This window comes from Liolophura sinensis, chromosome 8 (assembly GCF_032854445.1).
Source record: "Liolophura sinensis isolate JHLJ2023 chromosome 8, CUHK_Ljap_v2, whole genome shotgun sequence".
NCBI classification, from domain to species: Eukaryota; Metazoa; Mollusca; class Polyplacophora; order Chitonida; family Chitonidae; genus Liolophura; species Liolophura sinensis.
Genome location: NC_088302.1, coordinates 49,813,759 through 49,831,441, shown reverse-complemented (window position 1 = coordinate 49,831,441; position 17,683 = coordinate 49,813,759). Strand labels below are relative to the sequence as shown.

The window sequence follows — 17,683 nt, the reverse complement described above, 5'->3', positions numbered from 1 at the left end:
CAAATTCTGCTCTTGGTTGTGTTACAGCTGTAAATCTGTAGGTGTTTGAGATACATGTGCCTGATGTTGTACAGTGGTTTTCCCATGCTTCCTGAAGTCCTGGATGCAGTCATACTGGTGAAATATTCTGGAGTGTGCTATTCCTCATGGTGGAAATACAAACAAAGATTTCTTGCTAAGTAAATGATTGGTGGATTAAATATAACACGATCACAGCCATATCTTGAAATGACCTTTAATAAGTGATGTCACGTGCGTGGGATGTCTTTGCTACAGAACACCCCAACCCAGGTGATTAGGATAAAAAGCTTGGTAACCCAAAGCAGTCACATCTAATTCAACAAATTTCTAGTATTTTATGCTAATCTTTGTGAAATCTGACACTTTACATGGACTTGGACATAGTTTGAAGTTGAATATTTAGAAAATACATGTACACATACAAAAAAACCCCCAATAGAAATGAGGTGAATCCCAGGACGTTGCCAAACTCTTCAATGTTGTAGCACACACATGATTAAGAATGTGCTTTGTTGTAGCACACACATGATTAAGAATGTGCTTTGTTGTAGCACACGCATGATTAAGAATGTGCTTTTGTTTGTTTTATGTATGACCCTCTCTCGACATGCATAGTGATAAACCTGAACACTGCCATCTTGCTTTGTAGTTATTCACCCTGTTATCAAAATGATTTGACGTTGAATATGAACTACAATCAAACTCATTGTTTGTCGTTGCATTTTCTGCGTACAATAAATTGATATTAAGTAAATAAAGAGACTTTCAGATAAAACTTAGCCAAGGAAAATATAGATATAAAATTTTAGAACTGTTAAAAATAGAAACACAGCTGAGTAGCAGACTGACAAATGAGAATATGTTATAACTGAACAATCATGAACAACTAAATATTTTGGTTATCCTTGCCTCTTATACTTGTGACTTCTCAGTGAAGAGTGAACTGTCCATATAATACCGACCACCGCTGATGCTCTTTGGCAGTGCCCAATCAGTAAGGACCACAATCAGCACAATGAATCATGGGATACATTTAGCAAATCTACAGGTGAAATTTTAGATCGTTTAGCGCACTTTTCCGTGGGTAGCATTCAAACATTAGTCAAGTCTGCACTGCCAAATATCACCCAACAAAGTCGATGTTCAACATTAAAAATATACATTTATTTTCTTGCAACCACGGACAACATTTGAATGTGAATTTCTTACATTAGCATGATTTGATGGTACGTTTCTCCCAAACTTAACCATGTATGCCTTGATTCTTTGCAAATGTAGTTAAGATTCTATAATGATAAAGTGATAATTTCTCCTTCAATGAAACAAAATCAGCTTTGCTCTCAGATTCATTACTTCTATCTTTTGCTATGCTGTACACATATTTCACATATAATATATTTCATGTCATCATACTGTATATTTTCATATTTATGACGCATTTCTGCGCAGTTCTTCAGTCAAGTAACCTAGGAACTGTTGTTTTAGAGAATACAAAGGCATGGTCTCAACATACAGAGAAAATGTCCACAGCATTTGTTCTAGCTGTTAAAAAAAAACACACACACATTCCAGACAGCTCATTCAGCGTTTTCCTCGTTTTACTGGCGGTCTGGACAAGAGGAACATTTTGTTCTCCACAGGAGCACCCCCTGGTGTACCGAAGCCTGGTGTCCCTCCAGGCATGGGTGTAGCAGTCCCCGAGGATGCTGTCTGCGGGGTTCCCAGTCCAAACCCTGATGTATTGCTAGCTGTCAGATTTCCAAATAAACCTGTACCGGTGAGAAAAAATACTGGTATTAAAAGATTGGTATTGTACGCCGTACTCAAGAATACTTCATTAATACCATGATCGTTATGGTGGGATGAAACCGAAGGGAAACCCATGATCATCCACAGATTGCTGACAGACCTTCACACGTACGGCTGGAGAGGAAAGCAGCATAAGCTGAACTTGAACTCACTGTGACCGCATTGGTGAGAGGCTCCTGGGTCATTGTGCTGCACTGGTATGCTAACCACCTACACCCAATTTGAATATTAAAAATATTCCGATAATATTTGAATCTTGTTTAATGCCATACACAAGAATTATTCACTTGGAGATGAAGGTAAGTGTTAGGGACGAAAAACCACAGTGCCCAGGGTAAACCACTGACCTTTGGTTATTCTAAACATACAATAAAATGGCAATATGTCACCAAGGGTGTTCTGTACAGGCCTTACTTGGATTTTACCTTTAAGTACTGATATACACCCCATCATATTAACAACCAAAAGCAAATAGATGTGCATGCAATACACACGTCTTACCTATTGGTTTCACAGCTGGTGTACTGCTAGAAGTGTTGAAGGAAAACCCAGGATTAGGAGTGCCAAACCCCAGCCCTACAAAACACACAGAATACATTGCAAAATTACTGTTGTCAGCAGAGCAGCCGGCTTTCCAAAACTGAGTGTTGTTCCAAAAATGAGCCTGTAAATTCTCTATAGGTATCAGAGATGTGATGAAATTTGGGCAAAGTACATCTGGATTCACCAAAATTGTGTTTTGAGAAGCGTGAGCATATTATCAGAGTGACAATAGTACATGTGCAGTAGTTGGTGATAGTTTTAACATGACAGAGAAGGCCTAACTGGTCACTTTTGAACAATCTGTCTTCTCTCATGTGGTCACATTACTGTCTGTTGATAGGACAACACTCATTTTTAATTTATTTACTTATTTATTTATCTGATTGGTCTTATAAGCTTTCACTTATATAGGTGGTGCCAAGCATTATGGTGGGAGGAAACTGGGAGAGCTCCGGTGGAAAGCCACAACCATCATCAGGTTACTGGCAGAGCTTTCCACATACAACTGGAGAGGAAATCAGCACGAGTTCCTCACATGGATGGATGAAAATGTCAAATTTTAGCAGGTAATCAGACAGCTGTTCACTCCTGCACTGCTCAAGTATTGTTACTGTAATTCTTCAACGCATGTTTGAAAGGTGTTTATTCAAACTTACTCAGAAGGTATTATTCTGTTACAGACTGATAAAATCATACTTTCTGGTAAGCCCTGAAACTGGCCAATCCAACCCAATGTAGTTCCATTCCCAAAATCAAACTTAACACGTGCATAAATTGCACTGAAAGTTGATCTTTCATACTCAAAAAGGTGGAGGAATTAAGGTACAGCAGATGAGCTACACAAAGTAGGCTATTGTTGATACTCATACAAATGATGTTAAACAATATAATATTTCTATTTATTTGGAACCATTATTAAGAAATGTCTTTAAAAATGGTTTGAAATAAATGGAAATAATGAACATCAACATATCTTTAATGTCACTGAAGCAATATTCTTACTACTACAAAGTCAAGCTATTGCTCAGATCATCTATTGACTCAAAACTGCCTGATTGGTGGATTACCAATGTGATAAAGCCTGAAAGGTTAGTCATTTGTGAGTTACTCCTTACCCATTAACTCAGCTTTAGAACTACATGTTTGTGAGTCACTCAATACCCATTACCTCAGCTTTAGAACTACATGTTTGTGAGTCACTCATTACCCATTACCTCAGCTTTAGAACTACATGTGTGTGAGTCACTCATTACCCATTACCTCAGCTTTAGAACTACATGACTGTGAGTCACTCATTACCCAAAATTACCTCAGCTTCAGAACTACATGTCTGTGAGTCACTCATTACACATTACCTCAGCTTTAGAACTACATGTTTGTGAGTCACTCATGACCCATTACCTCAGCCTTAGAACTATATGTTTGTGAGTCACTCATGACCCATTACCTCAGCTTTAGAACTACATATTTGTGAGTCACTCATTACACATTACCTCAGCTTTAGAAATACATGTTTGTGAGTCACTCATTACACATTACCTCAGCTTTAGAACTACATGTGTGTGAGTCACTCATTACCCATTACCTCAGCTTTAGAACTACATGACTGTGAGTCACTCATTACCCAAAATTACCTCAGCTTCAGAACTACATGTCTGTGAGTCACTCATTACCCATTACCTCAGCTTTAGAACTACATGACTGTGAGTCAATCATTACCCATTACCTCAGCTTCAGAACTAAATGTTTGTGAGTCACTCATGACCCATTACCTCAGCCTTAGAACTACATGTTTGTGAGTCACTCCTTACCCAATACCTCAGCTTTAGAACTACATGTTTGTGAGTCACTCATTACCCATTACCTCAGCTTTAGAACTACATGTGTGTGAGTCACTCATTACCCATTACCTCAGCTTTAGAACTACATGACTGTGATCACCAATCAGGCAGTTTTGAGTCAATAGATGATCTGAGCAATAGCTTGACTTTGTAGATAATCAGTTAAATGCAATTTAGGCTAATGGATTAATTAATTCTGAGGGCAGTAGTAAGAATATTGCTGCAGTGACATTAAAGATATGTTGATGTTCATTATTTCCATTTATTTCAAACCATTTTTAAAGACATTTCTTAATAATGGTTCCAAATAAATAGAAATATTATATTGTTTAACATCATTTGTATGAGTATCAACAATAGCCTACTTTGTGTAGCTCATCTGCTGTACCTTAATTCCTCCACCTTTTTGAGTATGAAAGATCAACTTTCAGTGCAATTTATGCACGTGTTAAGTTTTTAACCCATTACCTCAGCTTCAGAACTACATGTTTGTGAGTCACTCATTACCCATTACCTCAGCTTTAGAACTACATGGGGGGAATATTGTAAACAATCTAAAATTTCATCCATATATCAGTAATATACGTAATATATAATTAGATTTCCTCATTCTGAGAGTTCAGCCTATCCTAAAAAGGCATTTTGAAGTTTGTCAGCATCAAGAGTAATTTTGTACCACATATCTTTGGATCTAAAAATGAACTTTTTGGGGCAAAATTTTAGGTTATTTACAGTGTGTACTGACCTGTACTGGAGGTGCCTCCCGTGGAGCCGAACAACCCGCCGGTAAGGGAGGATGTCTGTCCTGACAGACCAGCTGTTCCCAGACCCACAGCTGGGGGAGCACCTGGAGGATGAAATGACAAACATGTTACACCATGTTACTGCTGTTCTTCTACCTTGTCACAAATACCTAATACCTAAATCTTCAACAAATTTGACCACAGATACATTAGATTGAATGAATGGCTATGGCTTTACACTACTATGGCAATAAGCTGAGATTAACGAACAATACATTTTAATTTTCAAAACATTACAAATTTGTTGAGATTTCAAGGTCAAGTAAGCTCAACAGGAAAATGTCCAGCATGGTTATAAGCCTTTTAATGAAGCAAAAAATCGCATCTGCAAGCAGATTTGAAACCTCTCCATGCCAAATAACTCTCTACTATTTAGAGGGTCTGGTTTTACTAGCGACAAACATTATTTATCTACTAACAGACTGACCTGAGGGATCCTGGACTCTGCTAACAGCGGACACCATTGTGGTGGCTGGAGGAAACCAGTGCAGATCATCAGCTAACTGACAATATTACTGATCTACAAACTGACTAGCCAAATAGAGCCTTGACTCTGCTAACTGCGGAAACCATTGTGGTGGCTGAAGGAAACCCGTGTACCTCATCAGACAACTGACAAACCTCCTAACATTACTGATGTACTAACAGACTGACCTATTGGATGGTGGACTCTGCTGAGAGCAAACACCAATATGGTGGTTGGAGGAAACCTGAGCACCTCAACTAGATAACTGGCTAACCTCCTAATGTTACTGATTTACAAACAGACTGACCTGACGGATCTTGGACTCTGCTAACAGCTGACACCATTGTGGTGGCTGGAGGAAGCCAGTGCAGCTCATCAGCTAACTGACAATATTACTGATCTACTAACACACTGACCTGAGGGATCCTGGACTCTGCTAACAGCAGATGCCATGGCTGCAGCTGCTGCTCCAGACAGCCCCGAGAAGGTGTTAGGTCCTCCAATCTCTGTATGGTGAGACCGCACATGCAGAGAAGCTGGCTTTTTGTACTTCTCAAACACATTCTTATCGTCAGCGTGGAACACCTTCCTATAATTCAGGTAGTGGTCCTTCTGGGTCTGTAACAGTCACAAATGCCTGTAAACTTTCTCACTCACACTTAGTTTTATTACTTTATAAATTTATCCAATTTAACTGATGTTTTATCGTTGTGGTAAAAAATTTTGACTTGTGTGGAAGAGACTGGAGAGCTTGGACTAAACCACCAACTTTCGCCAGATGACAAACTTATTGGATCTCTGTTTTACATCCACCAATGTACTCATGAATATCTCAATCAAACAGCTAGGTGTAAATATGTAGCACCACTGGTTTAGTACATCATGTCTCTAGGAAAGAACCCATTATACTGCTTAGCCAGCAAGAACTGCTCATTTTTTGTTTCACTCTGTACATGTATCTTATTACAGGTGAGGTTTAGGAGTAATTATAAACAGAGTAGGTAACAAACTTCTGGATGTAAAGCTATAGACCACCAAGTGGGACCTACAGGTGAGCCATTCGTCTCTTACCTTTACAGCTTCGTGCACCTGGTGTAGCTGTGCTGCCAGAGCTAGGAACGTCTCGTGGATTTTACGCAGAAGAAGAACAAGCTCTGAAAATGTTACACAGTGTGCTTTTATTCTCAATGAGTATAGGATAAAGCCAGGCAGTACGTCTTCATTCTACCAGTTAACATTACATCATGGTTTGGGTTTTTACACATGTACAGCCATGTACTTTATACTGAGCCCCTTATACCTTTAAAATGAGACTGTGTATCACAAATGCAGAGACAAATGCAAAGTGAACTGGAACGCTTTCAATTTCTGGCAAATACTGTTGCTAACAGGCTTCTAATGTTAATGTATAGTTAATGTATATCACTTTCAAGACAGAAAATTCATTTATTGACTCCTTGGACACAGATCCTTTAAAAATAATGTCAAGCACATCTCACAGAGGACTGACCCACCCTGAGGGGACATTTTCTTGGGCTGATGTAGACAGGCTAAGTGACTCTCCATGGTCTCTATCTGCTGGCGATATGTCTGCATGCGCTGTTCAAAGTCCTCCACCAGTCTGTGGTAATACCTGTTAACATACCCAGGACCCCCAAGTAGTCATATCATACACACTAGTACATTTCACAACTTACCTGACAGAATGGAGCAGTAAAATATGTCAAATGAGTATCATTCATAAACATTAGTTTTCTGTATTAAACTTTTTGACAGTCACAAAACAATTTCTAGAAACATGTAATCTACTAAGTAAAACACATTATCCTACATGTAGTAAAAGCATACTATATCACCCACAATCTTTTTACGTATACATGTATATTCATTTGCATTCACACTTACTTAATGCATGTATTGTGTCTTCATAAAAATTATTTCAGTCAAAACAGTCAGTCAAGCTACAGGTAAGCTACAGGTACCGGACAGCTGCAGTGCATAAGCTACAAATACCAGATATCTGTAGTGTGTAAGCTACAGGTACCAGATGGTTGTATATACCAACTAGCTGTAGTGTGTAAGGTACAGATACCAGATAGCTGCAGTGTGTAAGGTACAGATACCAGATAACTGCAGTGTGTAAGCTACAGATACCGGATAGCTGCAGTGTGTAAGCTACAAATACCAGATATCTGTAGTGTGTAAGCTACAGGTACCGGATGGTTGTAGATACCAGATAGCTGTAGTGTGTAAGCTACAGGTACCGGATGGTTGTAGATACCAACTAGCTGTAATGTGTAAGGTACAGATACCAGATAGCTGCAGTGTGTAAGCTACAGATACCAGATAACTGCAGTGTGTAAGCTACAGATACCAGACAGCTGGCGTGTGTAAGCTACAAATACCAGATATCTGTAGTGTGTAAGCTACAGGTACCTGATGGTTGTAGATACCAACTAGCTGTAGTGTGTAAGGTACAGATACCAGATAGCTGCAGTGTGTAAGGTACAGATACCAGATAACTGCAGTGTGTAAGCTACAGATACCGGACAGCTGCCATGTGTAAGCTACAAATACCAGATATCTGTAGTGTGTAAACTACAGGTACCGGATGGTGGTAGATACCAACTAGCTGTAGTGTGTAAGGTACAGATACCAGATAGCTGCAGTCTGTAAGGTACAGATACCAGATAACTGCAGTGTGTAAGCTACAGATACCAGACAGCTGCCGTGTGTAAGCTACAAATACCAGATATCTGTAGTGTGTAAACTACAGGTACCGGATGGTTGTAGATACCAACTAGCTGTAGTGTGTAAGGTACAGATACCAGATAGCTGCAGTGTGTATGGTACATATACCAGATAGCTGCAGTGTGTAAGTTACAGATACCAGATAGCTGCAGTGTGTAAGCTACAAATACCAGATACCTGTAGTGTCTAAGCTACGGATACCAGATAGCTGCAGTGTGTAAGCTACAGACACCAGCTAGCTACAGTGTGTAAGCTACAGAGACCAGATAGCTGTAGTGTGTAAGCTACAGATACAATTATCACATAGCTGTGAAGGTGTAAGCCCACTCACTCTGTGGGCGCTGTGTTTTCATACTGTAAACCCGCCGGTATATCCTTAGTCCTGTGGGCCATCTCAGCATTCTTCAGCTCCTGAGGGAGAGCAAAATAACACATCGTGGAATTATAGTATACTTTTCAAATTTTTTAGTCACAATTTTAACCTAGAGGCAGCAGTCTTATCTGCAAAAAGGGATAGTAGGCTATAAAGCTGAATGTTATTACCATGGTAACACATGTATGAATGTGTGAAGACATGTTGCCATGACAGTTGCAATCAAATTTATATCCAAGAGCATCTATGTAGATCATGGCCTCAACTTCTCATACTAGCACAAATGAAATTCTTATTTGCCCGCAGTCATTTATCACTAAAGAAACCACCTCAATGCTCAAGATAACTGGAAGATATGATCACATCTCAATGGCCAAGACCTTTTCTCACACAAAGCCATACACACTGTAAGCCTCCACACTTTTCATGCAGTTGTACATGAAGACCCACACTTATAATATTCGCCTGCAGTCATTTATCACTAAAGAAACCACCTCAACGCTCAAGATAACTGGAAGATGTCAACACATCTCAATGGTCAAGACCTTTTCTCACACAAAGCCATACACACTGTAAGCCTCCACACTTTTCATGCAGTTGTACATGAAGGCCCACACTTATAATTAAAACATGGCTCAGAACAGAAGACCAACTCAACTGTTACCTACCTGAGCAGCCTCCCACTTAAGCTTCTCAATAGCCGCCGCATTTCGCTGCAGGCCATTCGACACCACAGATAACAGCTGCTTTAACGATACCACATCCTCCTGAACTTTGTACATTGCTTTAGACGACATCCTGGCAATGTCTTCCCGTACTGACTTCTGATCCTTTATATGCTTCCTGCAAATAACACACCCAAGACAAAAGCGACTTGATATAGCCAAAGCTTAGACCAGCTTAGACCATCAACATTAATGAAGGAAGTGTCCATTCTATATCTAAATGAAATTCAAAAATCATAACTGAATACGTGGATTTCAATCACCATTTTTTGTAATAGAGAATAACTGTTTTACAATGTACACGAATATTCAAAGAATTTATCCCATAATACCAATATATTTTCAACCAACTGCATCAAATACTCACTTAAAATCCTCCACTGTTTGCACAAGAAGGTCTGGCATGGGTGTCTCCTTCACTGTCTTCGCATCACTGCTGGCACAAATAGAATGTTTGCAACCAATCCATTATTTGATGGCAGGTTTATTTAATTAGTAAAGGTATCAATAATATTAACAGAAACAAAGAACAAAACAATATCCAAACAACATGAAGCTGACCAGCAAAGAGCCTAATGTGCGACACAAAATTTTACTTAAATCAAAATTATAGGTTGATTAAGCTATTTCAAAAGCTAATTATTCAAAAGACAAAACAATTAAATGCATTGTACTCAGTATTTTAACTTGATAAGATCAGAGCAGTGGCTTACCTAGGTTTGCCATTTGTTGTACTGGCACCTGTGATGAAAGAAATGGAGTTGCATCAAAGTTAAAAAACATTAAGGCAGAATGGCATTAAGGTTGAACAGAGTCAAGATGGAGCAAGATCAAGATGTAGCAACATCAAATCAGAGCACCAAGGTACAGCAGGATCAAGATGTAGCAACATCAAATCAGAACATCAAGGTAGAGCAAGATCAAGATGTAGCAGCATCAAATCAGAACATCAAGGTAGAGCAAGATCAAGATGTAGCAACATCAAATCAGAACATCAAGGTAAAACAGGATCAAGAAACATGTATAACAGGATGAGGGTACAACAATATACAAGCAAGACATCACTAAGGTAGAACAGTATGAAATAGGCTAAATGTTGTTTAGAAAGTTGTTATACAGAATTGTTATTACCAGTGTTAAAGAAGGCTTCCATAATTTAAACACCACAGTAATCACTTAGAAGCCAGCATTTAAAGCAGACAAAGTGCCAAAATAATAATCTCAGAGTGGCAGATTTATTTTGAAATCAAATGCAATAATCTGTAGTCCACGAGAAGTAGTTCATCATACAAAGATGCATAAGACAGTGACGCATGAATACACAAAGAAACCCTTCTATACCTGACGCAGAGGACGCAGTCTTCGGGTCCACTCCTCCCAACCCTTTTGCAGCATCTTTTTTGGCTGCATTCCCAGCACTGAATATGTTAGCTGTAGCAGTCCCCCCCAAGCCACCTGATGCGGTTGTTGTTGTGCTGGATAACAAACCACCTGTAAAGTTGAAGGCAAAAGATAATATAGAACAAGACGCACAAGTGAACTATATGTTACAGTCATTAAACAAAAAAGCAGAACAAAAAATCGTTATCATGTTCACTGATTTGAAAGTCCTATCCAACATGAGATGGATTCAAACACTCCAGCCCTTACATAGAGGGTTAGTTGTCTGAAATGTGGCATCTATCACTGCTCATCTGATCCCATACCACATCCAGTACAAGAATACAAGTATTATGACACCAGGCATATACCAAATATACCAGGCATAGGAAAGTTTTTCAGCATGTTCTATATTACCTTTAGTTTACAGAGTTAAATAAGTGGAAAAAATACCAATAACATTGTTATTAATTTCAATGGTTATTATTACAAGATTTCTGAATTTTACCCAAATATCAGATACACCTATTTTGATAGCCTTGGTACTGAGTACTGTGGATAGACAAGTTTATATACTTGGCTTTTCTGTCATGTTCTGCATCATTATTGCCATGTAACTATGGTGTCTGTGTGTACTCCTGGCTTATCCTCTGCGCAGTGCAGTGTATGGGCGATCCAGATTCTTTGATTTTTAATTAAAAACTCAACTGCTTGCCTGAATACTTAACCATGATAAAAACACCACCTCATAAATCTCCAGACAGAAAAATGTAGATTGGTCTACTTCACTTTACTGCATGCAAGGCACAGGTATTAATCTTTACAGGCAGCAAATGACAAAAAATTTTGTCTAAAAATTTGCACTCTCAGAAGCAAATATGTCAGAAAATATTAATTTTGGTGAAACTTGCTGAATCAGACAGATTCTGCGACTTACATGTAGTCTTGGGTAAAATTTGAGGTCATTTACTGTATACTACTGTAGAGTTACCAAGATTAAGTCCACTTGATGTCGCTGATGTGCCCCCAAGGGAGAAACCACTTGCTGCACTAGTGGTAGTTCCGCCCAGGCTGAACCCTGTAGAGGCAGCAGTTGTGCCACCCAAACCACCCAAAGTTAATCCTGTCCCAGCAGTGGTAGTTTTGGTGCCACCCAACCCTCCAAATGAAAAACCTGTTGCTGATGATGTGGTTGTTGCAGCTGCAGCCCCTAATCCTCCCAAAGTAAATCCTGTTGATGCAGCTGTTGTTGTTGTTGCAGCAGTTCCACCCAGACCTCCGAACAAACCAGTTGTGGCTGTAGTTGTTGCTGTCCAAAACACAGGTAAAGTTTAATCCATAAATAAAACCCTTAGTAATAAAGTAGATCATATTTTCGTACATGTACATGGCTTTAATACTCCAGCTGACTTTGGGTTGGATGTACTGGCTATGCCTCTCTTCCGTCAAATACCCAATGCATTCAACATTGATCTAGCTGGAATAAGTGATATAAATCGGATAAAATAGGTCTGAAGTGTTCGCCCACTTGATGGCTGCTTTTGTCCAACTGTGGCAGCTTTTATGAAGAGTTTGTCAGTGTTGGATCAATAACATGCATGTGAGTGAGATCAGATTTCTTGTTTGATAATCTATTTGTGTCAAATTTTCAACACAGATTATATTAAACCCCATGGCTCTTGCCCAATCTGATAAGTAGCCATCTCACTTTGGAAATAATTCTGTTGCTTTAGTTGGGAAGAGTGAAGGAATGTAACATATACTAAATAAACTGGTTTGCACAACAGAAGTTATATACAGCCAGCAGTTAAATCTGGACGTAAGATGACAAGGTTAACTATCAAGTAGTAATGGCCAGATGAACTAACTTATACAGACAAGACGTGCAGGATTACCAGGCTTAGCAGCTGCAGCCCCAAAGCCAAATCCTCCCAGGGTAGGGGCTGGATGACTGGTTGTTGCCTGCTGAGGTGTCGTTCCAAAGGAAAAGCCTCCCGTTGTACCTGAACATCGAAACAGATGACAATTCCTTGCATGGTTTTAATTTAAACAGATTTCATTGTAAATTCTGGATATCTGGCAAAGTCCCCAGCATTACTGTAATGTTTCAACCTTTTCGCATGATTGTAATGTTTTTCTCGCATATTTTAAAGGCATTATTCTGTGAAGACTGATAAAATTATAGTTTTTGTGAAGCCCTGAAGCTGGACGATCCAACCAATGTAGTTTTATCTCCACAATCAAATTAAAATATACATAAATTGCACTAAAAGTTGCTGTCATATATGAAAAGGTTGAGGAATTAGGTTCGTAAAGTAACAATTTTGTAGTCCTTATTAAATTTCGTTTTACAAGTTATTTTCTAAGCAAAATATACTAACCTTATGCTTGGGGCAAGCTGTATTTTAAATTGTTTTCATAATTTCATAACAGATAAAATTTCTTACTGCATAAACCCACTGTACATTACAAACTTTCAAGCATTTGGTCTCTGGCACTACAACAGCTCATCATGCCTTGATTCTGGCTCAACTGACTGTCCATGTTGTTTAAGGATTAGTGTCCAGATTTTCTATGTATACACAATTAGCTAACACTTGTTAGTCTTCACCGAATTATGTCATACAAGTCCAATCGTTACAAGCTGTCAGAGCTTCGCCATTTAGTTCAGTGTTAAAAAAATGCTACAAGAGTGACAACCAGCATATTGCATTTCTCCACGAAATGGTTTGCAGTTCTGCATACGGTTGTAAAACAGGTGTTTGAAGAATGCTGGAGTTCGTTTCTTCAAGTTTCCAGATGATTTGGCCTGTTATGAAGGTGTGGATTTACTGCATAAGACAAAATAATTTTGTATCCACCCAAAACAGCTGTAACTGTTCTCGTCACTTTACAGATGAAAGCTTTAAGAGGAATACAGATGACTGTCCACAACGGCCCCTATTAACTAAACTAATACTAAATCTCTGCACACTAATGCCAATGTCCACATCGTACATGTAGTTATACTATACATGAGTAAGTGCCCCTGTAGGCATAGATCTCATGTTACCTGCAGGACACCGAAAGTAACATGAACCAGTTGTTGTCATCGAATACAGGTATCAATTTAGAATCCCTCAGGGAATACAATGAAATTTATTGTGAAGTGGACAGAGGGAAAGATTAGTAACTAAATATTAAATCTTTAGAAAAACACATGAAATGTACAGTGAAACACAGGGTAAAGCTAAAGTATTGCCAGTGTGGTTGGAAACGGCTGGACAACATCAAATTCAAAACCCGAAAACTCCGAATCTGAAGTCTGGCCAGAGATATCAGTGTCATGAATTGGAACTTTAACGTCTGTTCAAATTCATACAGCAATATATTTACTTCTGTGTAGCTAGAATCCATCTTAAAAATAACAACGTTTGATGAGAATTCCCAGGTTATTTAGGCCAACTAGACTTGGGTTGGCCATCCGTTCTGAGGGGCCGGCCAGAGATCTGCTAGGGCAGTCAATCTATTGTTTTTGGTGGATTTGAAGTCATTATGACGTTTCTCGGAAGCCCTCTCCATAATATACTGTTTAAACAGGTTAGCATCTTAATAATTAGGATCAGTGGGTAAATCTGTAAATCTGGACACTAATCCTTTAATTGCATTTGTCCTGCCACAAGCAGTTAAGCATAAAGTTATTGCTACAGCAGTCAATGTCAGAGCAAGAAAAAGCTATAGTAGCACAATGTAGAAGCTTGTAAGATTGCAGAGGTCAATTTCTGGGCTTAGCCACCCTGCTGCGTTGTGCACATGGATGGCTAACAGAACATCTGCCCTAGATCTCAGTACAATGCTCGCTGAAGTGCTGGAATGGTCGATGAAACACTTTTACAACTAAATGATCAAGGGTCATTGAATCTCATTCACATAATATATGCGCATACTATTTACAGAATAATACATAATAATTAGAATATAATCCAAAATAAATTCGATATTTGTTTTAATACTGTGATAGATTACAGGTAATATATCCTACCTGTTGTCGCAGTTGTCTTGGCCGCCCCAAATGAAAATCCAGTACTACAACAATGAAGGAGAGAAATTTCTGCACCATCACACGTCTACTGTATGCATAAGGTAAAGTCTAATTCAAAACATTAAAGACCTGAATGAAAAGTAACTTTACATCATACTTTTTTTTAGAGTTAACATTTCAATCAACCACAGTTAAATCAGAAAAAATAATAGCAGATGTATTAAAGGAAAGTTACTGTAGTGGGAAGGCAGAATGAACGTTTGTGAATACTGCCTAGCTAAGACATGAAATTATGAAATTATGTAACCAAAATAATATTTAGATTAATTGTAACATAAAAACATCACCTATGAAGTCAATCACCCCAGCAGAAGGTCTGGCAGCAACCTGCAAATGGTCGTGGGTTTCTCCCGGGCTCTGCCTGGTTTCAACCTACCAAAATGCTGGCCGCTGTCATATAAGTGAAATATTCTTGAGTACAGCATAAAACACCAATCAAATAAATAAATAAATAAATCACCCCAGTATAATGTCAGTATAAAGAGTTGAATTGTCTCTAGATAGCCCCTAGCCAGTCCATCTAGATGGACCCAGATGTCTATCTTAAATTCCAGACAATTATCCAAGACAATTTCTCAAAGGCATTCCACCTTCTCCTTGTTTATGTCTCTTCTTGGTCAGATTATGAATACTAGAGATGTAATGACATGCAGCAATAAAGATGTAATGACATACATCAGTTTTCAGCATGTTAGCATTAGTTAGACCTAGTTAGAAAACTCTGAACACAAGTCATGCTACTACATTTGTTGTCAACTTCACTGTAGCACTTCGGCATCACAGATAATGTGACCACAAAAGTTAATTAGTGTCACTGGTAAGGGTATTAAATTTAGAAAATAACAATCAAGACTCGACTGAGAAATGCCCTAGAAAGAAGCTATCGAGGTGAGTTTGATTGCCGTTAGTGTGAAGAAAATGGGTGTTTGAAATTTTTTTATTTCAGACATACTGGCCACACTGTCACTGTGAATGTCAGAATTTCTAAACTGCACAGTGATTCCATGTATATGGACTAGTCTCTGGTAAGTTGAAATTAAGGAATAAAAAAAAAATCTGTAAGCAGAATCAGCACTTTAGGAGTCTACAGTTCATGTGGGTTTGAAGGAAACAAGATGGTGGACCTTGCAAACTAAGACAGCAGCTACCGTAAAATCACATCTTTTACCTACCCTGTATGCCCTACCTTGGATGACTATTTTCTTTTTTTTTTACATTTGGATGGGTGCTCACATAGCTATCAATCACTCCCATTCACCCCTGAAGGATGCATTGTAAAATTTCATAAAACAGTTGATTACTAACCTCACCGGCCTGTCCAGTTACTCCTAAATATACAACATTTGGGTTCCTGGGCATTCCAACTCTTGCATTCATGAGACCCAGGAGCCTAACTACCGTATCCGGCATCATAACAGACAAAAGACAGATGTCATTATGGGCACTTGGAATCAGCCTATAGGTTGAGCTTTGGGATGATCGACAGCTCAGGGTTTTATCTGTGTGGCAATCTAGGGCCCAACAAACATTGTAAAGGAGTTACCAGAGAGGTTAGTAATCAACTGCTTTCCAAAGTTTAACAATGCATCCTTCAGCAGTGAATAAGAGCAATCCATGACTATGTGAGCGCTGTCAAAATATAGAAAATGTGAAAATAGTCATTCTGGGCCAAGAGAGCTCCCACATTTTTTCGCCTACACCTGTGCTAGACTCACGAAATGCCTGATTTGGCTTATTTTAGAATTCTGACATTCATCATAACATTAAGGATGAATGTCAACTGTGTCATCTAGATGGCTTATCGAACATCGTGGAAGCGGGACAACAACAAACAAATCATCAGATGAGTACAAATCCAGCTGCGTTTCGGCTTTCCTACATATAATGAGATATGCAAATCTTGGGATGTTTTATGGTGGTGTTTTGATCATTCGATAAGTGTTTTTCACAGCAAACAGGTGAATAAGGGCGTCAACGACAAACAAAAGCGGAGCCCATAAACTCTACAAATACTCAGATCTTTTCTCTTTCTTTAGGTAATATTTGGAAACATAAAAGCCTGTTACCGTATCACTGAAGGACCAATTTTCGTGCTACATTTCATAGCATTGATAGAAGGTCTGTAAGGACTTCGATAACAATCATCACTGTTTACCTTTTCCCCAGTAATTCTAAACATTGAAGTTATAGCAGTAATTGTACCAAATACCTTCCACCTAAGCCAGTACCAGTCGTTGTACCAGTACCGGTTTGACCAAACGTGAACCCACTAGTCGCCATATTTTCTTTTAAACCATATCCCGCGTTTTATGTGGAGTTGTCTCCCTTCTTGATAAGTTTGTTGTCTTCATGTTAGTTTGTTCAGCTTGGGATAGAGATAGACGTCTGCCCAGCGTAACAGAGGGGGCAAAAAGTTGAAACTGGAAAACGGATAACTTTAATTAATAAACTTGTTTAGTTAATTAAACAATGCTTGATTGTTGATGATGGGTTGTATTTATCTAGATGCAAATGAAAGTAAAACAACTACCGGTATGGTACTATAGGCCTAGACCGATTTCAAATGAAGCCTCAATTTGTTTGGCCTCCTCTACAAACAACTAACGAATGTGATAATTTTAATGCAAGGTCAAGCATATGTATTTATTATATGCAGTCTAAATCTTTCTGTGTGAAGTTACACACATATTGTATCGAGTGCTAGGCCCAAATCCCACGCAATGTAAATTGGCCCTTGTAACATATAGCCTAGGCACGAATGGTGAAGAATCAAAATTCTTCATTATTCATTACTGCACCTTCTCTGCACATCAGACTGACATTAAGTTACACTTACAAGCCTTACTTTTTTCAACAGACAATATTAATGTTCTCAGAAGACCCTTCCTGT

General features: G+C 38.7%; 1 protein-coding gene across 1 annotated transcript; it reads right to left on the bottom strand.

The window, feature by feature from the left end:
• Positions 1 to 495: 495 nt before the first annotated feature.
• Positions 496 to 17,074, bottom strand: LOC135473156 (nucleoporin p58/p45-like). The gene is made up of 15 exons (XM_064752993.1): positions 17,003 to 17,074; positions 14,734 to 14,777; positions 12,608 to 12,715; positions 11,704 to 12,021; positions 10,674 to 10,823; positions 10,046 to 10,073; positions 9,700 to 9,765; positions 9,276 to 9,450; positions 8,566 to 8,645; positions 6,998 to 7,116; positions 6,555 to 6,637; positions 5,900 to 6,101; positions 4,960 to 5,061; positions 2,332 to 2,406; positions 496 to 1,790 (listed from the first exon to the last, which is right to left on the bottom strand). The coding sequence occupies exons 1-15, from the start codon at positions 17,071 to 17,073 to the stop codon at positions 1,603 to 1,605; spliced, it is 1,809 nt and encodes a 602-aa protein (XP_064609063.1). The 5' UTR covers position 17,074; the 3' UTR covers positions 496 to 1,602.
• Between the last annotated feature and the right edge of the window lie 609 nt (positions 17,075 to 17,683).